Genomic DNA, 25,311 nt, shown 5'->3' on the forward strand with positions numbered 1-25,311 from the left:
GTCATGGCTGCAGTTTGTTCCTCAATATCTTCAAATGGGAGATGACTTAAATTGTCAGTGTCTGGTTTGAGCGAACCTACACAGAGACAGATGGAAACAGTGTATGTTAGCCCAAGTATAAATGGATCCAGCCATACATAGCTCACTGCCACCTCCCCCCTCAGATACTGTCAGGTGATCCCATCAACAGGCCGCAGCAACAACTCCTGACATGACCAACCACAAACACTCAAGCTCTCAAACCATCTAAGACCTGTGCAGTTTGCTATTTTGGAGTTAGTCTGTTGTCTGGCTGGCATGCACCTTGGAAAAACTCCAGTAAGCGCACAATGCCAATTGTTACTCTGACCTATCACACGACCTTCAGTGCAGCTGTGGCTTTTAGTGTATGATGTTTTAGCAGCCAGGATAAAGCAATGCTATTACACTGCCATTCCAAAAAGTGGCAGTCCAGTTCTGATGACTCACTGAAAAAGTACAGTTTTTATCAGTCAGACATCAGAAAGACACAAAAGCCGCAACAGAAAAATCACGATGTGTCAGTGACATGTGTTTTTTTTCTGAGGCAATTAATAGTATATGATTCTGCTATACTGTAGATGTGACTCTAGTCTTCTGAGGATGTACTTAGCAATCTATGGGACTGTTATTTGTTACCACTGAAGGCAAAGTCCTGAAAAGGCTGCAAAATGACCCCCCAAAAAAACCTTCAACAGGGGTCGTCATAAGCTCCCAGAAGCCCTGGGCCCATTCAGCACTGTCAAACAATCAGAACATGTTAGCGACAGGCTGGGCGAAGACCTGCCAGATCTGTTCTGCAAACTATGGATATCGATGCGTGGATAACATAACATGTATCACATCCGGGTTAAGATTTTGTTTTTCTCCAGCGGGCATCCATTATTGAAGATTTTCTCATGTGCAGTAATGAACAAACAAAACATTCAGTTTGTCACCTCTGTAGTCCAGAACATTTCACACTGAGCACTATATTTGGATGCAGGTTAAGACCCACTCTCGGGATGTGTAGCCCCCTCCGAAAACATATTTTTTTTTGTAATTTGTTTTCCCCTGTAGGTGCAGGGTAGCACAGCTGCACATGCCAAAGCATTGTGTTGCTTTCAGAATTTGTTGTGCATTGTGTTGACGTCACTGATGTGGAAGCAGCCTGAGCTACGGCCGATCTTCAGTGGGGAAAAGAAATAGCTAACCCTCTTAACCAAACATGTAAAAGAGGCTGAAAGCAAAACTGCAACCTGAGCACTATGTAGATGAAGGCTTGAAACCTCTGTCATGTTTCATGGCTGACAAAAGCAGCCTATTCCCCATGAGCGCATCTGCTCATGTTGAGGTGCTACATTATCACTGATAATCAAAGAAATAATCAAAAAAATGCCTGACTTTAATGCAGAAAATATCTTTGGTCATTTCACGTTCTATGCTGTACAGGCTGTGGATTCACTTCTGATCCGCAGCAGAGAACCTGCAACCTTCCTCAGAGGAATGACTCACTGCTGCACTGAGCAGTAAGATCAGGAGCACACAGCGCTTGACCACACAATCTGCTCTGCTAACATGATCACAGTGATGGCATAGAGATGTAAAGCTCCTAATGCACCCGAAAGCCTCTGTTATGGCCTGCGCTAACATAATCGCTGTGTGAAGTAGCTGAAGAGAAATGGGCTCAGGGCAACGCTCCTTTACAAGCTGCCTCACTTATGTCAGCATAGGTGCCACATGGTGCAGGTCAAGAGGTAAAGAGGTAAACACCACCATCAGGCTGTTCCTTATTTAACTATCAGCTTTCATCTGAACCTATTGGTGTGATCGTGCAAGCAGTGTCAATAAAACACACTGACAGCCTGCATATTAATGCTTCTGTCAAACCTGGTGTTCCCTTATTCTGAGTTAGCTGGGGGCTTTCACTTGCCAAGCTAACGACTGAGCTCACCTGTGATTGTGAAAGTAGGAATAAAGCCCATAGCTACCATCCCCCTTTATTTATGCCACCTATAAGCTAAAAAACCAACGTATTTTTGTGCAAGACAGAAGCTTGGAAGCTTGGAAAGCCCCCACCTCAAGTAGGAGGTGGGGGCATTAGCAGGTCATATCTCCGCTGTGGTCAAATCTGTGATCTGGCAGTTTTTATTGTGGGAAGTCTGCCATGCAGGAATGCTAAACTGCTTGCCAGGGCTATTGCATACGCATACGAAGCAAGAATACAATAGAAAGATAGCTTATGAGCAAGGAAGACTGAAAGTGTGCAGGCTGGGACTGTAGAACAAAAGACAGAAAGCTTCTCTGTGTCAGAGCTCGGTGCAAGCCTTTCCATTGCTGGCATGGAGGGTTCAGACAGATTCCACGAGCTGCTGTGGGCTCGGGGTTAGCCTTGGCCTGGTGAGTTTGACTGAGGGAAAAACAGGCCTCGGGGTGAGTGTGAAGTCTAAAGCCGAAGAGACATAGAAGCTACTTAATTTTCTTTTTTCTTAAATTGCTTGTAGACCTATTTAGGTCCTGCATCAGTGTAGCAGAAAGATAAAGGAAAATAAGCAGCTTAGGTGGGCAACAGAGCTTTTGTGAAAAGAAAGAAACATTCTCGGGATTCGTTTCTGTCATTGAAATTGAACATAAATCATCAGAGATGAATCATTATGAGGTTGATACATAATTTTACAAAGCAGGTGATCTGCAGTAGATGAGCAATATTTTATAAATTGAATTAATTATTTGTAGCCCATATAGAATACTGCACATTCACTCAGAGATTTAAACACAGCATTAATGTGATTATCAGTTTTAACACTAAACAGATCTGTTCTATACAATTGAAAAAATTAAATCTGAAGCTGGGGAGATTTAGTCTTTTCCCTGTTGTAGCAGGTGCGGTGTTGGGGAAACCTTTTTTATTTGCTTTCATAATTCTTTACAGGGCAACATTAAGTCCAGTGCTCTGTAACTGCATTAACAGACAAACTACCCTTTGGCTCTGTGACAGGGCTCTGTGGAGCGGGGGCGACACTACTCCACTGTGATCATTTACGAGCACTCAGGATACAGCGTGTCCTCGCCAACGTTAATACTAATAAGGTGGTTAATATACCAGCTCAATTCCTGGTAGGTTTTGACGTGTTCATTATCAGGTCCACAAGGCAGTCAGTGAAGTGAAGGAGCGTGTAATTAAACTGTCCCCTGTCCAACTAGGATCCGATGTGGTATCCAGTTTAGTGTGCTGAAGTGGTAATGGTGCCAGTCTGCACAGGCATCACTCCAACATAGACTCCATAGCTGCCATGTTGTTTGGCAGAAATTCTTATTTAGTAAAGAAAATATAAACACAGGTTTTTTTGGGGGCTCTCAGTAGGATTTCCGCTAAAATATATTTTATGCGAAACATTTAATCTACGTGTGTTTATGAAAGTGTGCGTCGCCAGACAGCAACATTCGTCTTACAAACTCCTAGTCTTACCTATTCTGTCACAAACATTTACACGTGTAATAGATATATAAAAAAGCACCCTTAATGTTCACAAGCTAAAACTTCATGCATCAGAGGCTTCACGTTAAAATGTAATGAGAGAGAGGTATTATTATTCAGGCGCAAGATGTCAGTCCCTAATTATAACTTGTCAACATCTGTGCTGTCAAACATGGAGAGCCCAACCAGCATCTGAACTACACTGCCCTCCTGTGGTCACAGGGTAATTAGCTGGGTGTCGATATTGCCACTTAATTTAGTCTTCTCAGTTGCACAATACTCAAAAAATACAGAGAGGGATGACATCTAACAATCCAGTAACATCTTATTACTGGTGGACATTTGAAAGAACATTTCTCGTTATTTGACCACAATTTATTGATCAGTTAGTCTTAAGAATATGCTAGCGTCATTTAATTGAATATGTCATCATCTTCAGAAAATGGGGTGGTTAACTGTCACAATCTGCCAAACTCACAGGTGTAAATTATGAATAGAAATAATTTTTTTGTGCATATATATGTATAGAATATGAAAGAGTCTGCTCAGACAAACATTTATTAGCTGGTGAAAAAGAAAGAGGAGCAAAGATATGGCAGTGTACCAACGGGAAGTCAGCAGAATACAGAGGGATGCAGAAGAAGTGCAGAGGTTGGATGCAACAAATCCCCTGTTACCTTGTAAGGGAGAGCATTAGGTGTGAGGTTTAATAGAGCCTGCGGGCAAAAGGATCCAGTGATTTCACAGCACAGCTTTGTTATTGTAGCATTCTTTTTTTTTTTTTTTTTTTTTTTTTTTTTTGGCCTGTCCCGTTTGGCTCTTTTGCCATCAGAATTGTTGTCTAAAGGCAAAGAAAGATGCCCAACGGATTTACTTTACCAAACTGACCATCCCAGCCTTGCCGTAATGGTCCATTTGATTCACCTTTTATTGTTTATTTTATTTTCACTTACTGAATACGGGACAGACTTGACTGGGGGAAAGAAGGGGAGAAAGAAAGAGGGAAAGAGAAACAGCTGAGAAGAGGGACGGGGGAGAAGGGCAAAAGACAAAAACCAACAGAACGGGCAGAGAAAAAAAATGCATATATCAATCACCTGGGTCACCTGCTGAGAAAGAAAAAAGAAAGCAAGCAGAAGAGAACAAGAGTAATAGAATAAACAACATCACAATGATATATGGGAATATGACAGTAAATACTAAATATTAAACATTATTGTGCAGCACATAAGATCAACAGAACACAGTGTGCTTTGAGGTAGGAGCCAAAAAGGGTGTAGTTTGTGGGTGTGATCACCTGTGTGTACACCTGTGAGTATGGACGCGCTTGTTTTTTGTTTTTTTAAAAGGTTCCTTCATGTAATGATCTGCTAGAGGGTGTGGGGGGGCCACAGCCCCGTCCTCCAGGGCGTGAAGCAGGTGTGGAGGCGATCAAAACTCCAGACATCCAGAGGCCCCCAGAACACAAGAGACCAAGGAAGACCAACAGAGGGGCAGCTGCGCCACTGTCCCGGAAAGAGCTGAGGAGAGTCCCAGATGAGGGCTCACTCAGCAGCCGCGGAGCAGAAGCCAGGGGGAGTTGCAGTGACGCGCCCGTGAGCTCCGCCGGCAGCCAGCTGCGCCTGAGTGACCGAGCCCCAGGCCGAGAGGCCGGGGGCACCCCACCTCCGAAGTGGCCCGAGCGAGCCCCAGGCTCCAGGCCCCGATAAGCGGCCGCCAAGGAGTGAGCCGGTGTGTACCTGGACGCCCATCCCCGGACACAAAAAACCACCAACGCACCGATGTCTGAGGGGGTCCGCCACTGGCAGGGGAAGTGGTGGTAGGGGGAGATAGGCCTCCAAACCTTGGAGGGCCTGAGATGTCCCCAGAGAGGTGGCGCCTGACACCCAACCTGACATATAGACACAGACATACAGGCACACACAGATACAAACATCCATTCCCACCCTCATGCTCTCATATGCACTTACTCCACACTCAACCAACGTGGAGACAGACATAAAGAGACGTTGTACACACGATCACACTCCCCAAGCGTACTCTACAAACCGGGTCTAGGTGCCCTCGCCCCTGGAGGGGGGAACTGCACCCAGACCCAGGTGGTGTTTCCCTTTTCCCTGCGGTGGGGGGAGGCAGACCGCCCCGACTCCGCAGCAGCAGGAAGGCTCCACACTCCAGACCGCAGTCGGACGGCCAACTCCTCCTCCTAGCCCCCCCGCTCCAGCAGGTCGCAGAGAACGGGGGTGAGAGAAGACTCCAAACCTCCCTCCACCCGCTCATTGTAATGTTGATGCATGTGTGTTCTAAGGTGCATTTAAAACCCAGGAGGGCATGGAGCTACCTGCCAGAGAGCAGCAGGTAAGCGCACGGTCCCTCCTGCTAGCCCTCAATGTCTACGTGTATTTAAAATTGAGAGGTGGGCAACGATGCCAGGGGTGGGGTGTACACCCTGATGGTACTTTGGACTCCGTGTATCGTGCCCACCCCCAAGATCCTATATGTATGTGTAATGAGAGTGTGAGTAATGTGAATGTCTAAGTTGTGGGATAAAATTGAGGCAGAGGCAGCCAGAAGGGGACAGAGGGGGGGGGTAGCCTCCTCTGCACCCTGGTGACATACCCCTACTCCAAGGCCCTGCATGTGTGGGTGGTTGTGGTGGAGTGGGAAGAGGGAGGCAGCTGGAGATGGGGAGGGAAGGAAGGGAGGGGCAAGTGACCCCTCCCTGGGGCCAGCTCCCCCGCTGACCCCAGTAGGCACCCCCATACTCCGCGACCCGCCAGGGAAAGGGGGCCCAGGCCCATCCAGACCGGGCCCAGTGCAGCAGCGCCGCCCGGCCCCACAGAGCCCGGGACAGTCCACCCAACCCCACCACAGAGAAAACTGCACCCACCCCACCATCCACTCATCTTCCAGACTACATAAGACAATAAACACCCAGGCTGAGATCTTCCTCCACCTCTCCTGTATCTCCCCCTCCTGCAGAGGGAGCTCCTGAGGAGAGGAAAGCTCCTGCAAGATGTGACAATCTCCCCCACCAGTTGAAGAGCCCCCCAGGTGGCTCGACGCACCGGCGGCACCCTGCTCCAGGGCTGGGCCCCCATGCACCCACCCGCCCACAACCCCGGCAACACACCAACCAGGACCCAAGCCCCCGAGGCCCGGTCCGGGTCCCAGCCCAGAGACGGAGCGTCCCCAGAACCTCACGCCCATCCCGGACCCACCCAGGGCCAGCCAGGCTACCAGGTCAGTAACCCACGTCCGTCAGCACAGACCCTCCCCTAGCCCCGCTGCACGCAGCCGCGAGGAAACAGTCACCGGAGAGCCAACAGAGCCCCTAACCGGACATGACCGCTACCCCGGGTTGAGCCCCCCAAGGAAGATGCCTCCGGGGAACCCCCCGACGCCCTAAGCCTGTCCCTACCCCCACACCATATCACAACAGTGAAGGCGGGACCAAACTATGACCCCCCACCCCCACTAGGTGATGGAGCTGATCAAAGGAGCCCAGAGCAATTGATCTGATGTGGTGGCAGAGGCTGTATCAAGACTAATGTAATCTAATAGATAATTTCTATATTGGTTAGAATTAAGATTATTTTTATTTTTCCAGTTCATGAGGACTGTTTTCTTGGCTATGCATAGGGCAGTGAAGATCATATGGGCTATATTCTTTTCTGAAGTGACATTATCTAAGCTGCCCAACAAACACACTAAGGGGGAAGTTGGAATGTTACATTTCAGACACTTCGATAAGTCTTCACATATCTCGCGCCAAAACTTCTGAACTGGTGGACAGAACCAAAGAGCGTGGATATAATTGTCCGGTGAATTGGTTTGGCAGTGTGAGCAGTTGTTGGTAGACGTAAAGCCCATCTTGAACATCCGATGGCCTGTATAGTGCACTCTATGTAATATTTTGTATTGAATTAATTGAAGACTGGGATTTCTAATTAGATGAAAGGTTTTTATTGTAGCATTCTATTGCATGTAGCAGACTCGTGTTTTGTTTCCACAGTATGTGTTTTTTGGCACTGATAGCTGATGTGTTTTGTCTCTGTTTTTTCAGTTTTTCTGTAACTATAACTGTAATGTGCAGCCATTTAGAGGAAAAATGACTCATAAAACATGCAAATCACAGAAAACATTTTGTTTGCATGTCGAATGTAAAACCATAAACGTGCACACTCTCATATACAGTTGTGGAGTCAGAGGTTTACATACACTAATCATGGTCATGAATGTCATGGTAGCTTTGTACTTTTAATGGTTTTGTTGAGCTTTTTGTTTTACAGGGTGGAACAATTATACAGCATGCATCTTTAATCACTTAAAAAAAAGAAAAAAGAATTGGATCCACAGGTTTGAATTTATTTTGGATTTTCTGTCAAGACAATAATCCCAAACACACATCAAAACTGATTTTGAAATGGATAAAGCAGGCTAACATTAAGCTTCTGAAAGGCCCTGACCTCAACCTTATTAAAAATTCTTTAAAAGCTGGATCTGCACTAGGAAAACAACCAATTTAAATGACCTATGTCAATTCTGCCAAGAACAGTGGTCAAATATCCAGCCAGAATTATGCCAGAAGCTTGTTGATGTCTACCAAAAGCATCTGATTGGGGTGCAACTTTCTAAGGCACATTTAACCAAATTTTAGTTGGGCTCTTTGGGTATATTTGAGCACAAAGAACAGCTCAAAGAAATCATCAAAACCCCCAAATTACTGTGACATTTATGTCCATGATGAGTCTACATTTAAACTTCAGACCACAAATGTAGCAGGTATTCTCAGGAAGGAATAACAGTTTTATTCAAAATGCATTTGTTGTTACTGAAAACACGAAGGACAAGACTGTAAGGAAACATGAAGAGAACAAACAAACTAAATGTCTATGCATTTTTCTGCCTGGCTTTAAACACTTATTCATTTGCACAGAAAAACTTGAATTTGCCTGCATGTATGAGCAGTTTTGGGAAATGCAGAGAAGAGAACTGAGAAAATAAACTTCAAAAATCTTTTGAAAAATGTGCCAAAGCAATTGAATAAAAAACAAACAAACTGTAAAAGCAAATCTTTGAATCCGCAAATGATTCATCATCATGTGTTTCCCTCATATCACCTTTTTCCCCATTAGAATACAAAATGTTTTACCTCAGTTAATATGAACTAACATAGAGAAAATAATGGGTCAATCTGGAAGTTTGGACACTTAATCGTGCAGAGCAGCACTGCTGAATTATTCCGACTTTTCGAAGACAGCCTTGTTTAAAATTATCCTCACATTAGTTTGATGTCACATCTAATTTATTTGATTAAGGCCCCATTCTTTCTGCTCTCTGTGTAATTATCTGCTTGTACCTTGTCCCCACTATAGACCTCTTATATTTCTGTGAGTCGGTGGGAATGAAGAAAGATTTATCGAGGTACTTCACATGTATTGATCCTCCCGAGGACATTCATTCTCTGAGTTTGACCGAGCTCAGCAGCCAAGTGGTCACAGTGACCACTAGAGTGCCCTTGCTGAGAGGCAAAAGTGTCACACCAAGTAACTCTGACAAGCGTTGTTTATTTAAAATTGCATTTTCAGCTCTGCAACGTGCAAACAGTTCTCTTATTAAAGACAGTTTTCGCTTAACTTTAAACCCCATGTTGCTCTTGACCAGTTAAGTGTTTACTCTGCTCTGCTCATATGATTCCTGTTTACCACAACCATATCTACTCACAGCAGTGGAGGCCATAGTTTCCACTGTAAATATGTTTTCCCTTTTCCCCTCATGTTATTATTTATGGCACCGAGCTGTAAAAATTTAATTCTGCTGATCTTATATTTTTTGTAAATAATTAAAGTTTTCCCGTTCCTTAAAGTTTGAGGCCAAGCGTGATCATGTTAGGACTCTGCAGGTGTGGCCTGGTATAACAAAAAATCATATATGATTTACTTTTGAACTTTTTTAACCTATTTTTTAAAGAAGTTGTTTAAACGATAATGATGGAAATGATGACCAAGTAGCATGCCACAACAGGACCAAGTCTAAGAGTATTATCATCACTTTGTTGTTTAGAGCGACCCACTTTAGCAGAAGCAACAGTGTCTATACAGAAATATAGAAGATGGGTGACGTGTGTGTGTGTGTGTGTAAACCAAAAATAAAAGAAAAAATGAGGAAATACACAATTATTCCTTCACTTTAACAAGGGGAAAGTTACATACTTGATGGCGCTCACCCTCCTGTGTCTCTGATTCACTTCTCATGCCTAAAACAACCAATTATCATTCCTCATGACTCATGCTTTAACCTAACCCTGTAAACCCAACCCAATCAGAGGGACAAAGCTTCGTAGAACTCTCTCACAAAGTTTTCAAAGTAAACGCCATCTAAAGCATCGCACGCTGGTTCGAGCCAGTTTCTGCTGTTCTGTTTTGGGAAAGAAATGGTGACCTCATTGCTGATTACATTCAGTTTATCCAGATAGTATGTCTGTAACAACAGATTAATTTGCTGAGAAAAATACATCGAGCTATCAGATATCCTAAGCAGCTACTGCGCTGGCCCCTCTGACATCAACTGTTAGATTTATGTGCCAACTGTTTTTCTTTTCTCGTACTTTAACAATTACACAACCCTACTTTTGTTTTTGAGTCCCTTTTTGGTTTTGTCTTATTGCTCAACACTTTGGTTATCTTGGAATTTGTTGACAGTGGTGGACAATCTCAACTCTGAAATTATAGCGCATTTTGTACTGAATTGCTTGTTGTGTTTGAAATGTTATTATATATATATATATATATATATATATATATATATATATATATATATATATATATATATATATATATATATATATATATATATATATATATATATATATTTGTGGGTCAGTAAAGGTCATTGGTTAGCTCATGCCGCCTTATCTTCACGGGCCATGTTTTTCATCAAAGTAGTTTCAATATGATAGACATGAAAGTGGAAGATTGATGTTCGTAATCATCAACTCCTCCACTTCCACAGTGTGTACGTGTGTCCTATGTTCACAGTGTCAGGTATGAAGTTTCTTTGACCAGATTTGTTCCTTTATTCTATTTCTGGATTATACCTCTGGGAGACCTGAGTGTGTGAGCTGTCAAGACAGCAGGAGGAAAGATGAGCTGACCCTAATCCAACTTGAAAAAACTTTGTCTGGCCCTGGGGGGCTTCACCAATTGTTTTGTGACAAAAACTGGGTATTGACTATATTGTATATGACATTTGCTGCCTTGGAATCATGATTAAAGTAAATAGAAATGATTAAAAAGGAAGCCAAGATTTTATTCCAATTACAATCCCTGGTGATTTCTGAGGAGCACTTGGTAATTGTGTCAGAATTTTCCAAAATGTTTCTAAACATGGGGAATAAATTATATGTGTACATTTAAAGCTTTCTTTTGCAATTTCCTTTGTTAGGGTCACGCGTGTACGTGAAAGTCAGGGCAAAGCAAACCAAAACAAAACGATGTTTATATGGAAAAGATATAACTGGATGTATAAAAAGAAGTCCAGCACACTATATGAAACCATACAAGAATGAGGAGTATCGTGTGTCCAGACATACATGTGCTTTGAATTTTTGGCTTTTTTCATGGCTTTTGACATGCGTCACACAGATATACAATTTCAGTGTCCCCATTCCTGGATTGTTGCATAGGGTGCAGCATATAGCTTATAGTATCATTTCAGTGGTGAATACGTAATACAAAATACATGCCATATGTTACACTGGCGTGTTGTTTTTAACGTATTATTTTTTTGTAAGTAGAGTCCCCTTTGAGATTGTGTCAGGAAGGGCATCTCGGGTAAATCTGTGCCAAATCAAACATGCAGTGGTACCTGCTGTGGCGACCCCTTGTGACAAGTGGAGAAGCCAAAACTATCTTTATTTTTTTTTCTAAGTAGAGAAAGTTAACATGAGTGGATGATAATGAGAGCTGATAAGGGGAACAGCTAATTTCCTCCAAGTGTAACAGATCGTGGGCGATCGTGGCTCAAGAGTTGGGAGTTCGCCTTGTAATCGGAAGGTTGCCGGTTCGAGCCCCGGCTTGGACAGTCTTGGTCGTTGTGTCCTTGGGCAAGACACTTCACCCGTTGCCTACTGGTGGTGGCGCCAGTGTCCGGCAGCCTCGCCTCTGTCAGTGCGCCCCAGGGTGGCTGTGGCTACAATGTAGCTGCCATCACCTGTGTGTGAACGTGTGTGTGAATGGGTGGATGACAGGTTGTGTAAAGCGGTTTGGGGTCCTTAGGGACTAGAAAAGCGCTATACAAATACAGACCATTTACCATAATAGATTTCTTAATAGCTTTTTTCACTTTCATCTACTTTGATATCTGATTCCTTTTGTAAATGTGAGAGAACAAGAATATACAAGTTGGTCTCCTACAGAGTTGGGCTCCAACCATGATGGAAGCTTGCTGCGCTCATAGATAGATAGATAGATCGATAGATAGAGATGTGCTGTCACAGCAGAGCGCTGAACCTAACAGACAATTACTGGACATGGATATTAATCATTCCAGATGGACAGAATGTTTCTGTGATAAATTTGATGGAAAAAAGATGCAGGACAGGGTGAAAAATTAAGAATAAGTACCATGGATAAGACCATAACCAGCAGAACTGGCACAGAGATACAGTAATTGGCTTGAAGGCAAGGTTAACCTTTCCCAGAGACTGTTTCAAAAGAAAAGCTCTGTTTTAGAAAGACAAACCCTGACAGATGAATTGAAAACTGAGTGGAGATTATGCATATGTCTTAAACACAGTCTCGTCTGTTAATCTTCTGCAGCCTACTGTATCTTGAGTTTTCCATAGAGGCACAGTGGGGTGCAATCTTCTGCAAGGCAGATGAGCAAATATATTGATACATCTTATTGCTTGTTTATGACCGCTTTTATATTGTGTATTATCTTGCACCGCAGGAATTAACCTATATTTATGATGGAAAAGAAGGCTCTGCTGGTTAATACTGAGGACATTGTTATAGTAAGTACCATGACCTCTAAGAAATAAATACACAGAGCAAAAAGAAAATAAGGAAGTTAAAAAAAGGAAGTGGAAAATGGGAAAGATATTTATATATCTTTATTTTTCAATGCTGTGCAAAGACACACAGTTTCATAACCTATAGTGCATTGCTGCTTAGTTAAGGGGTTATAAAAATGGTACTGGATCTTTTTTGATTTTTTCATGCAAAAACAACTTCTCGTTATGTTGCGGCTTTTTTCTTTTATCTTTGACTGACTGAGCAAAGTGACACAGCAACAACCTGACATCAAGTCCTTATAAAAAATAAGAGACTAAATCGCTATATGTTGTTGCTTTTTTCGTGAAGAGGCAGAAAGAATATAGCAAAGCTTGGTCTTCTTATCAGCTTTAAACAAAGACATCAACTGCACCTCACTGAATCTGTCGGCAAATAAAGAGCTTGAATTATAGGTCCTATCATATCCTATATTTTAATTGCAAGTGAACAATATATAAATACCATCTTTGACTGACTTTTTCAAAAACGTATCACTGAGCAGCAACAACAACACTTTCTTAGCAGGTATGATACACATGAAAATCGAATGTAAGAACCGTATTGTGTGTATCCTCTAGGGACAACTGTAAAAGGCTTGAGAGCTCCACAAATGTAGTGAACCTTGAGTTAAGGCGAGCTTTTATGCTCAAATTACTAAATACCCATTATCCATCCTAGTACACAGAGAACTGGGGCTATGAATTTGTCCACTGAGTCATTATTCTATCTTAGTTTCACACTGTTAACAAAACGTACAGTTAATCAGCTGGTTAAAAGACATGAGCAAAAACGCCAAACTACAAAGATTTGGAGCATTTTAAACCCCACAATAAACACGTACATTCAAGTATAACTGCACACGTGATGAGTGCTGCTGCGACTTAAACTTTGATTTGATGCATGAAAACAATGTTAGCATGAGATGCCAGCCTGTGCCCTGTGTGGCGGAAGCATATGGCAGTTAATGACTTTAAAGCTGATTGCTGAAACATTATTCTCTCTGATGGATAATACACACGATGTTCATCCACAACAGCAGCCAATCACGGTTGTCTATCAGCATTGATGGCTTTTATAGTGAGTCACTGCTTGATGCTTGATATATTGTATCAATACAAAAGAATTTTATTTATATATATCAGAATAACAGTTGTATCAAAGTGCTTACTATATTCTCAGAAAAGAAATTGCCTTAATGGGCGCAGTAGCATGTAGCTGGGGCAGTACCATCTAAAGTGCTGTTGTTGTACCCTTGATACCCTTGATATTTGTACTTGCTAGCATACTTGTGGTTTGTACCATGTGGAAACCAGTCTTGAACCTCTGGTGTCTATATCTTAATGCCCTGTCAGAGCACAAAACAAATTGGAGAACAAATGCCTCAGAAAAGTTTAAAGCTAGAACCTTCGACAGAGCTAGCCTCAGCATCTCACCTCCTCTGTTTTACTTGGATCTGACTTCTTCTCTTTGACTGTACCTAAGAACCTCCAAGCTTGTAGCTTAATGCCTTTAAATGTTGCATTAAAAGCTATTTTTCTTAATTGGAAAAAAAACCCAAAATGATCAATAACTCACTGGCTCAACTTGCTAACAGATCATGAAAATTTAGATAAATTGACTTCAACTTTATAGAAAAACTTGACCCAGTTAAAACAAAAACACTGCCTCCATGCTTATGTTGCGCCTAGAGCTCATTCCCTTTATAATACTCGGCATGTACTTCAAACACAAACAAGATAATATAAATCACATGCTAAGGCTGGCCACCATGATCGGTACATACAACCTTATCCCCATCACCCCAACCTCCATGTACTGTTTCTGTGTGCTCCTGTGTTTAATGCGAAATTATCTTGAAAATTTATATTTCACCTAAGACCTTGCATATCCCTGAACACACACACACACACACACACACACACACACACACACACACACACACACACACACACACACACACACACACACAATCTTTTTAAAAGTAATCCTGTTTTAAAATCTAGATGAAATGGTGCCAGCGTGTACCTTTTTACTCCCTGGGCCCAAATATGTACCCTTTTTGTTCTTTGAAAAGGTGTAGCTGGGTATTTCTAGGTGGTGCACTGTAGGTTACACCCAGCAGGACTGAAATTGCCTTTTACTATATCTCTGCTTGTGGGAGCCTGTGAGGTGGTTTTATAATCCTACAACTATTCTATGATAGCTGGGACTCTGCATGGTTTAACAGCTGGGGCATTTCAGTCATTGTGCCATTTGATCACAACTGTGACCACACTGTAAAAAACAGCACTGTACATTCTGCTGTCAGAGTACCATAGCAACTGGAATAAGCAGCTCCAATGGTGTTTGCCATTTTCCCCGAAAACCATCATCATAACCTGCTGAACTGGTGGTTCTAGAATCACTTTTGAGAAAAGACACTTAAAAAAATTAAACAGCTGGAGATCTTCCCACTTGCCTTGGTCAAATGAGGACATCACAGCGGGATTGAAAGACTTCAAAATCAGAAAGTGGAAATTTTCAGTGGGATGGGGACACTTACATAATTTCATTACAGAATGAAATGTGAAGGAAGGAAGGAACAAGGAAGATAGTCAAAACATATATGTGATGTTTGCATGCATTCATGCCTGGTTTGGCATGGCAGTGTCATCATGTGTCATCAGTGTCAATGTGGGTCTCTGTCTCCAGGTGGACAGGAACTACTTTAGTATCTATCACAGAGTCCATAAAGTGCTTGGACATTTGGGATATAAAAGTGACATTATGAAAAACAGAGAGACCAAGGCTCAAAAAACGTACAAAAAACATTTATAGTTCATATTTCAAGTTGTCTAACATTTTGTTCATGTTAAATACCAGTTTTCACTTAATTATAACCGTGAAGACAAAAACTGTTTCCCCCCCTTTAAACAATTTTAAAAGTCAGTAATATAAAACAACTGCAAAGCTGAAAGCTGAGGTTAATCTGAAAGAACGGCGGAAAAAGCGTTCACTCATGTATGATTTCGGACTTTTACACCCAAAGTTACCAAATAAGACCAGGCGGCCTGTATTATATTTGGACACTAAAGGGTTAATCGTCTCTTAACCTGATAATCAGTTATAAACAGGTATTTGATTAGGAACGACTTTGTATATATTATTATCACCATTACAATAATAGTAATAATTATGTCTGCCTGCACGATTAAAATAACAATGTCACACAAACATATTCGCGAAAAAGCATAAAGTATAAAGTATAGACAAACTGCTATGAGACTGTCCACAAATCCTCTATTATTTCATTTCCAAACAAAAATCTTGATTCGTTAAAAGAAAATTGTGCACGCTCTCCTGCATTATGTCTCAGTAATCCAATCCTACTAGTAGTTGCAACTTTTGAGAGAGTGCAGGGGGAAAAAAGCGGTTTGGCAAAGGCCCTGCGATCTGTTGAATGTGGAGTTTGTTTGAGGGGTGAGAAAATATGTCATTTCGGAGCCGTGGTTTATTCCAACGTAAGAGAGCGCACCAATGAAAAGCTCTTACGCTCCACCCTACCTGCCTCCTTTCCGCCCCCCCCTCCTCCTCCCCCCTCCTTTTCCATCCACATACTCACTACTGAGCACGACCTGCCTCCTGCCACATCTGGAGACGCTTTCTCAACACGAGGAACTTCAAGTTTTGCGCTTACTCTGCGAACAAACACGCGTTTGCGAATTATCTGTCCGTCAGGGTGAATTTGGGTTTCTCTTGATAGTAAGTAGCCTAAATTATTCAGACCAAGTTGGCGTTTTTCCTCCTTTCTGAAGCTTTTCACATCACCATCGGTAGCTTAAGCAGATCCACAGAGTTCCATACATGCCGTTTCTGTCTGTCACGGTGGATAGATTTATAATTCGGCACGGTTTGTGGACATGACAACTGATACACTACCGTTTTGTGCTTTTATTAATTTATAAGAAAAAAAGAAGAAGAAAGAAAAAGACCGGTAACCAGGGGTAGCGAACACGCGTACAGTGATTGAGTTGAAACACGCAAATCAGACACTTCTATTAAAAGTTTGAAATTTCACGCTCCGCTCTTTCACTTGGCTGCCATTTACTGTTAAATGCACAAAGTAGACCCTGTCTGCGATCCTTCTGCTCCACTGCCGCCCTGCACGATAGATCCGTGCGTTGTTGATGGTGACATGAGTCACAGGATTGAAGTTGTGAAATTCAGCAGCGACTGGTGATGGAATGATACGTTTCGGGCTTATTTTTGTACAACGCTGATCTAACGCTTGGAAAAGAATACTGGAATAAGCCGCAAGGCGCACAGCTCCATACTGAAGTGTTTAAGTTAGTCTGAGGGGGAAATTTAAAAGACCTAAAAATACAGCGTCGGTTTCTTCCCTACAAAGAATCATTTGAACTTCCCACCGCAGAGCTAGGGCGACATAAATAGTTCTGACATGTGGATGTAATTTCAGAAGAGGAAAAAAGACAGATGCAGAGAAATAAAGAGAGCAGACTGAGCCGGAGCATATAGTAGATTATAGGAAATTAAATCGAGGGCAGAGCGAGGCGATTACAGAGTTATGATTTCACAAGCCATCATAAGCATCGAGAGGCCAGATGGAGTGAAAAAACACAACTCGTTCCACTTTGAAGAGAGTTAAGTAGATTAAATAATTTCATCCGAGCTCAATCAGCATCTGTCTGAGCCCTGCAAGGACTCTTGGAGGTAGAGTTGCCTCAGGTCAGGGATGGGATCCTCTCTGCTTCTCCGCAATCTGGACTTTCTACTCATCTCTCTACTCAGCGGTTTATGCCTGGTAAGTCATTTCAAAATGAAAATAAAAATGCAATAAGCACATTTACCCTGCCTGATAGACAAGATGCTGCTTTAATGTTGGTAAAGTGTGCACAGATCACTGAGAGGTTGTCAGAGAGATATGTGCATGTGCTGTGTGCCAAGTAAAACTCAAGTACCTCCTTTAGGATGATTATTTTTTGCATCCCATATTGATGAAATCTGCAAAATTCACTCTGATTTCCGCAAAATTTGTCCATTGCTTCTTTTGAAAATCATGATTGAGGAAGAATGTGTTCAGTGTTAAGGAGAGAGTGCGTCCTCCAGGAGAGACTAAGTGCCTCTGTTGTCAAAAGCTTTTTACTTGCATCTGCTCAAAACCTTTAATTGTCTCTGCGCTGGAAGTCAAACTCTTGAAATTGCTGCTTTATCGGACCACATGGCTGTTTTGCCAGATTCAGTGAAAAGAAAACAACACATTTAAGCTGAAATTTCAAGAGAGACGGTTGACTAATGACAGACATATTGTCAGTTCCCTAACAGGATTTAAGAGGTGGACATGGCAGCTAACAAAAAGCAGCTGTGATTAGTGATTACGCTCTTGTTCCATTAAGTGCTTCTTCCCACCCTAACAGTACAATTAGGGTTTGTGTAAGCACACAGTAACCTAGCTGCCCTAAAAGGCAGAGCATTGTGTTTTACTACATCACGTTTCATGCTGTAAGCTCGGAAAAGCTCTGACCCGCATGAGCTGATGCAGCTCGTGCAGTCAAAATGGGGCTAGAAATTTTCATTCACATCTGCAGCAGCAGCGGCCGAACAACTCGCCCAACACGGTGATCAAGTATTGAGCTTTCAAACGTTGCCACAGTTGTATTTAGAATGTCTGCATACACAGGGACACACACACACAAACACACTGTGCAGGCAGAGCAGCACACGAAGTTGGTTCTGTGTGTTTTGGCTGAGGCTGTTGTGCATTCAACAGGCAGTTCGCCCAGGTTCTGAGGTACAGTGCATTTTCCCAGTGATGTGGTCCATCACTGTACCGCAGGACCTCTAGGCTCATTGGTTTAGATGGCAGAGGAAAACAATTATAACATAGCTGTGTATTTATAGCTGATTCAACACTGAGTCGTTCAAAGGCTCTGTCTGTGAATGGTGTTTACCCGTTTTTAAGTTTGGTGTTTGCTTAGTGTTCCTCTCCACAAAAAAGTATTTATTTTTTTCCAGACTGTAACCAAACGGGATGTAGATGTTCACTGAATCTAAACTAAGAGCGGAAAAATCTGGGTCTGTGTTTGAAGAAAGAATATGAAGGAATATTTTAAAAATTGAGACATGCTGTTTTCAAAATACAGCGTTTTACAACTTTCCCAGAGGCTCTGCGAATCCTCGTATTAAAAATACAAATATCAAAATGTGTACTTGCTATTTTTATCTGAACGAAATTGGCTGATACGGGGACTGACAAGGAATATCTCAATTGTGTTTTACACCGTAGCAGGCAAGCTGTAGTGACAGCTGACAGACAAAGCACTGCCTCATAGAGCCTTTGTTCAGCGTGACTGCCTGCCTCACTTACTCGGTTATTACATTTATTAAGAGGCAGCACTGCTTTCAGGAAAGCTTGGTGAGCGTTTAATTTTTACCTCATGACTTTGTTTTCCCTCTGTGATGACTTGCATGTGTTCGGATCCTAACTGGAAGAACTCAAACTGTAACTGCATCAGCATGACATTGTCAAGGTTTATGTCAGCTCTGGACAGAATCTGACTGTGACGGCTGTCATGTTTAGTATTGCACAAGGCAGTTTTGACTAGTTTCACAAGGTGTGGAAAATATCAGTTGTTGACATTTTTAGCCAAAACTTTTTTCCTTTCGTTTCTTTTTTTTCCTATTTTTTGTGCAGAGAATCAGCAGTTTTCTTTGTGGCTAAAATTCTAGATTAAGTAGTTCAATCAATGTTGTGTTAAACCAGAGACCGCCAATTTCCCTGAGGATATTTTTCAAAGTTATACCGAACTGAACTGACTGATGCAGAACTCTTAAATTCCCCACAGATGAACGACGTCTGTGTTTTTCTCACCAGAGAACAGCTCAATTGATATTCATAGACATGGTTGATCAATTTGAAATCAAGGGATCACGGTTGTGGTCGACAGCCGAATGCATCCAAGAGGAGAGCAGAGCACACAGAAAATACATTTTCATAATAAAGTACCCCTGTGTCATCAGTTAAAAGACTTTAAAGTTACTGATCCCCCCAAAAAAGCAAACAATGAATACCTGAATCCCCCCCCCCCTTTTCCCAATAATCATTCAAAGTAGCTTTATCCATCTCTGTTGAATCATCCTCAATAGAGATTCATAACAAAGATTAGAGTGGCGGATAATCTCATCCCAATCTGTCACTGGTAATTAGGGGCAGCAGATATCGCCTTACTGATTCAAATGAACTGCTGCTGCATCTGTGAAATAGGCTTTATTATTGAAATTCATTTCTGCACACCCATTTGACTGATCTCAAATATGACTTATGATAATTTTCTCCCACTTGTCTGTGTTTGCGCGAATATATGTGTGTCTGAAGATGCATGAAATGAGCCGTCCTCCTAAATTTATTCCAGAAATGTGCTTTTCACTTAGTCATTAAGAGAAAACTGCTGAAACTACAGACTGTTTGATTGCTGCTTTTAATTCTACTTCATATGCAGCTTCATGCACAGAGTTAGCCTCCAAACTTTCTCAGATAAGAGCCGATCCAGTGTGGTAATTCTATTTATTCACTATGTATTGTTAATTAATAATGAATGCTGATAAATTTATATAGAGACATTATACTATATAGAGACAATGTTTTTTGCGTGTTTTCACCAACTGTTCATAGTTTGTGTGAGTTATTTCTTCACACTCAGCTTGTCTACATCTATACACTCACTGGCCACTTCATTAGTTACATCTTGCTTGTACTGTAACTGCCTTTTAATTTCACAGCTGCCTCAACAAGGTGCTGAAAACATTTGCTCCATATTGACATGACAGCATCACACAGGTGCTGCAGATTTGTATTTCCTCTCTGCTCTGCTGGATTGAAATCTGGTGACTGTGAAGGGCATGTGATTGCAGTGAACTCACTGTCATGTTCAAGAAACCAATTTGAGATCTGAGTGTTGTGATATGGTGCATTAGCCATCAGAAGATGGATACACTGTGGTCATAAAGGAATGGACATGTTCAGGAATGTTACTCAGGTAGGTTGTGGTGTGTAACCAATGCTTTAATGGTATTGTGTCAGGACAATATTGTCCAATATTGGAGAGGCCATGTGAACAGTAGTCACTAGTTTTCTGTTCCTAGCTGTGGGTGTGGTACCCGGTGTGGTCTTCTGCTGCTTTAGCCCAGATGCATCAAGTTTTGACATGCGCATTTAGAGATGCTCTTCTGTGAACCTTGGTTGTAATGAATGGTTCAGTTACTTTCTATCAGCTCAGGTTTTCCTCTGGTGTCAACAAGGCATTTTTATTGGGAGCACTCGCTGGATATTTTCTCTTTCTCAGGCCGTTCTCTGTAAACTTTAGAGACGGCTGTGCAGGAAAATCCCCCTAGATCAGCAGGTTCTGAAATACTCAGAGCAGCCTGTCAGCCATCAACAACCACGTTCATAGTGACTTTCTTCCCCATTCTTTCGCTCACTTTGAATTTCAGCAGGTTACCTTGGCCATGTTTACATGTCTAAGTGCACTGAGTTGGTGCCGTGTGATTTATGAATATTTGCATTAATGGGCAATTGAACAGGTGTACCTAACAAAGAGGCCAGTGAGTGTATAAATATTTGTCTGCATGTGTGTTTCTCTGCTTATATTACCATCAGTGCACTGAGTGTGATGAAAATGCTGGCCTCACCGGCCACTATTTTATTTCATTTCCTCAGAGAGTTCAAACAGTTTGGATGCGACTTTGATCTCGATGCCTTTTCTGTTTAGCCTCCATTAGGACAGAGAGGGACAACAAAGCCTGTCAGGGCCCATTTACACATGTCAGTGGACACCTCACTGACAACTGTCCACCGCGTGCCAGACTGAAGCCTTTTTATATGGGAAAACCACCTTATATGTATATATATATATATATATATATATATATATATATATATATATATATATATATATATATATATATATATATATATATATGTTATCTTTTTGCTTTTTTAAAATATTTTTTTCTTTGGTTTTTGTTCAAGAAGGGACCGGTCCCCTCCAACTACCGACCAATAACCTGCCTCAGTACTACATGGAAGCTCCTGTCAGGCATCATATCGGCTAAGATGAACAGGCACATGGGTCAATACATGAGCGGGACACAGAAAGGAATTGGCAAGAATACCAGAGGCGCAAAACACCAGCTACTGGTAGACAGAACAATCAGCCGAGACTGCAAGACCAGACTGACCAACCTGTGCACTGCCTGGATTGATTACAAGAAGGCCTATGACTCAATGCCCCACAGCTGGATACTGGAATGCCTAGAATTGTACAAGATCAATGGGACCCTAAGAGCCTTCATCAGGAACTCAATGGGGATGTGGCGTACAACACTAGAGGCCAACTCCAAGCCCATAGCACAAGTCACCATCAAGTGCGGGATCTACCAAGGAGATGCTCTGTCCCCACTGCTGTTCTGCATAGGCCTGAACCCCCTCAGTGAGATCATTAACAAGACTGGCTACGGATACCGACTACGGAACGGAGCAGTTGTCAGCCACCTCCTGTACATGGATGACATCAAGCTGTATGCCAAGAGTGAACGAGACATCGATTCACTGATCCACACTACCAGGCTATACAGCAATGACATTGGAATGTCGTTCGGACTGGAGAAGTGTAGTCGGATGGTAACAAAGAGAGGGAAGGTAGTCAAAACTGAGGGGATTGAACTACCAGAAGGCAACATTGCAGACATAGAGGACAGTTACAAGTACTTGGGGATCCCGCAGGCGAATGGGAACCATGAAGAGGCCGCTAGAAAAGCTGCAACCACCAAGTACCTGCAGAGGGTCAGGCAAGTCCTGAGGAGTCAGCTGAATGGTAAGAACAAGATCCGGGCCATCAACACGTACGCCCTGCCCGTGATCAGGTACCCTGCTGGGGTAATAGGCTGGCCAAAGGAGGAGATAGAAGCCACTGACATAAAGACAAGAAAGCTCCTTACCATGCATGGAGGGTTTCACCCCAAGTCCAGCACCCTGAGGCTGTACGCTAAGCGGAAGGAAGGGGGCCGGGGACTGGTGAGTGTCAGCACCACAGTCCAGGATGAGACAACGAACATCCAAGAATACATTGGGAAGATGGCCCCAACTGACCGAGTGCTCAGTGAATACCTCAGGCAGCAGAAACCCAAGAAAGAGGAGGGAGACGAGGAACCATCATGGAAGGACAGAGCCCTGCACGGTATGTACCACCGGCAGATAGAGGAGGTGGCTGATATCCAGAAATCCTACCAGTGGCTGGACAAAGCTGGACTGAAAGACAGCACAGAGGCACTAATCATGGCAGCACAAGAACAAGCTCTGAGCACAAGATCCATAGAGGCTGGGGTCTATCACACCAGGCAAGACCCCAGGTGCAGGCTGTGTAAAGATGCCCCAGAGACAATCCAGCACATAACAGCAGGGTGCAAGATGCTAGCAGGCAAGGCATACATGGAACGCCATAACCAAGTGGCCGGCATAGTGTACAGGAACATCTGTGCGGAGTATAACCTGGAAGTCCCGAGGTCAAAATGGGAGATGCCCCCAAGGGTGGTGGAGAATGACCGAGCTAAGATCCTGTAGGACTTCCAGATACAGACGGACAAAATGGTGGTGGCTAACCAACCGGACATAGTGGTGGTAGACAAACAGAAGAAGACGGCCGTAGTGATCGATGTAGCGGTTCCGAATGACAGCAATATCAGGAAGAAGGAACACGAGAAGCTGGAGAAATACCAAGGGCTCAGAGAAGAGCTCGAGAGGATGTGGAGGGTGAAGGTAACGGTGGTCCCCGTGGTAATCGGAGCACTAGGTGCGGTGACTCCCAAGCTAGGCGAGTGGCTCCAGCAGATCCCGGGAACAACATCGGAGATCTCTGTCCAGAAGAGCGCAGTCCTGGGAACAGCTAAGATACTGCGCAGGACCCTCAAGCTCCCAGGCCTCTGGTAGAGGACCCGAGCTTGAAGGATAAACCGCCCGCAGGGGCGTGCTTATATATATATATATATATATATATATATATATATATATATATATATATATATATATATATATATATATATATATATATATCTCTTATACTTCATATATTGAATATTTCATGATGAAAGGCTCGCTTGCTTTTTTTTCTTGATGACAAATTTTCAAAGGGCTACTTGAGGGTTAAGATTTGGATTTAGAGTTCGAGCTGGAATGCGGTGTAGATTAGAGCAAGGGGTGTGATTATATAAACACTTAGTTATTGAGGTAGCCCTGACATCTAAAGGCACTGCAGCTCAAGAAAACAAATCCAAATTGAAAAGCACAAGAACATATCATAACTAATTTGCCAACACAGAGGCAGCACTTATAAAATAAAAGGCTTCAATTACAGGAAACACAATGGAAGAGCAAAACATGTTGCAGTGATGTGATGAAATATTGAAGATGTTGTCTTAATTTGCTTGCATGTTATCTTTTTGCTTTTTTAAAATATTTTTTTCTTTGGTTTTTGTTCAAATTGCAGTACAATGAGCTTTCAGGGCCACTGTACAGCATTCTTTTACTCTTTGGATTAGTAGCTAAGGAATACATCATGTCAATAAGTGTCCTCACAAAGATAGGCATGGAAATGTGTGTGTGTTTGATGCACGGCTGGACTTTCTGACCTTTACATTTCCCAAGATGGCGGGGAGAGAAAGTAGGAGGTGTGTCAGCAATGATTAAATAGTGAAGTGAGGTTTTAACATGAAAATTTACTCAACTTTGTTACCCAGTTTCAGTCTACATCTGAATCATGTGATACACGCTTTGTTATCTAACCTTACACACAATGAAGAAATGACTACTGCTTACAACAAAGGGGCTTCTTTAAGCAATCCATTACAGCACTACCGTTATGCTTGAGTTCATCCGTTTTCACTGGGATTTGTGATAAGTTGCTTATTAATTAACCTGCTTAGCACTCAGAAAAATAACCGTAGGAAGTCATTCAGCCTTAACAGTTTACATCTTACTTTTTCAGTTAGTTTAAACTCAGCAGCTTATGCTTAGTGGAGGGATTTGCTAATTGCTCCTAATCATGAGTGAATCAAAAACTACTGGACAGGCTAAAGGAGGACTGCCAAGCAAGCTATGTGGATCCATTAAAATCCATTTGAGGAAAACAAACAAACAAACAAAACACTAATTAATAATCTAGCACGTGAGTTCACATGAGTTTGTGATGTGCCACCATCTACCACTCAAACACAGAATCTTTTATATTGGATCCACTTTAGCTTGTTCTCTTTATCACTAGAAGTGCAGCTTTGCAGAAAATAACTGCATTTAAAGGCGAGATAAGGAGCCATTTTAAATGGTTGTCACTGAAGTGAGCTCCTAGTGATCATTTAATGCACCTCTCTGAGTTACACCCAATTTCTAACCAGGCACTATTTGTGCTACATGAAATCTCTAAACATCAGTCACTGTGCCTTGTGTGCCCACACCTAACCGAGGTGCTGCACTGTGTGTGCTCTCAGTCTGCCTCTCTGCTTTTGCTTCACTTTCATACCTTTTACAAATTAATACTTGCTTCTGAAATTGCTACCTTTTGTCTGTGGCTACAGGGCAAAATAATATAATCTAGTTAGTGAAAAAGCCCTTAAATGTTTGTTCTAATCAGTGAGTTTAAATGCATTACTCCTCTCTTGGGCATTGGATCTTTGCTATAGAGCAACAGAGTGGGGGAAATAATGGATTTCTTGCTGTTGGAACCTGGTGTT

The 25,311-nt window shown here is 42.4% G+C and overlaps 1 protein-coding gene across 1 annotated transcript in view; it reads left to right on the plus strand.

The window, feature by feature from the left end:
* Nucleotides 1–16,151: 16,151 nt before the first annotated feature.
* Nucleotides 16,152–25,311, plus strand: part of pth1r (parathyroid hormone 1 receptor) — a 46,526-nt gene continuing 37,366 nt past the window's right edge. The window contains exon 1 of the mRNA XM_004542844.4: nt 16,152–17,335. Coding sequence (XP_004542901.1) covers nt 17,267–17,335 — 69 coding nt within the window. The 5' untranslated portion in view covers nt 16,152–17,266. The remainder of the gene's footprint in view (nt 17,336–25,311) is intronic.

This window comes from Maylandia zebra, linkage group LG18 (genome assembly GCF_041146795.1).
Source record: "Maylandia zebra isolate NMK-2024a linkage group LG18, Mzebra_GT3a, whole genome shotgun sequence".
Lineage (NCBI taxonomy): Eukaryota > Metazoa > Chordata > Actinopteri > Cichliformes > Cichlidae > Maylandia > Maylandia zebra.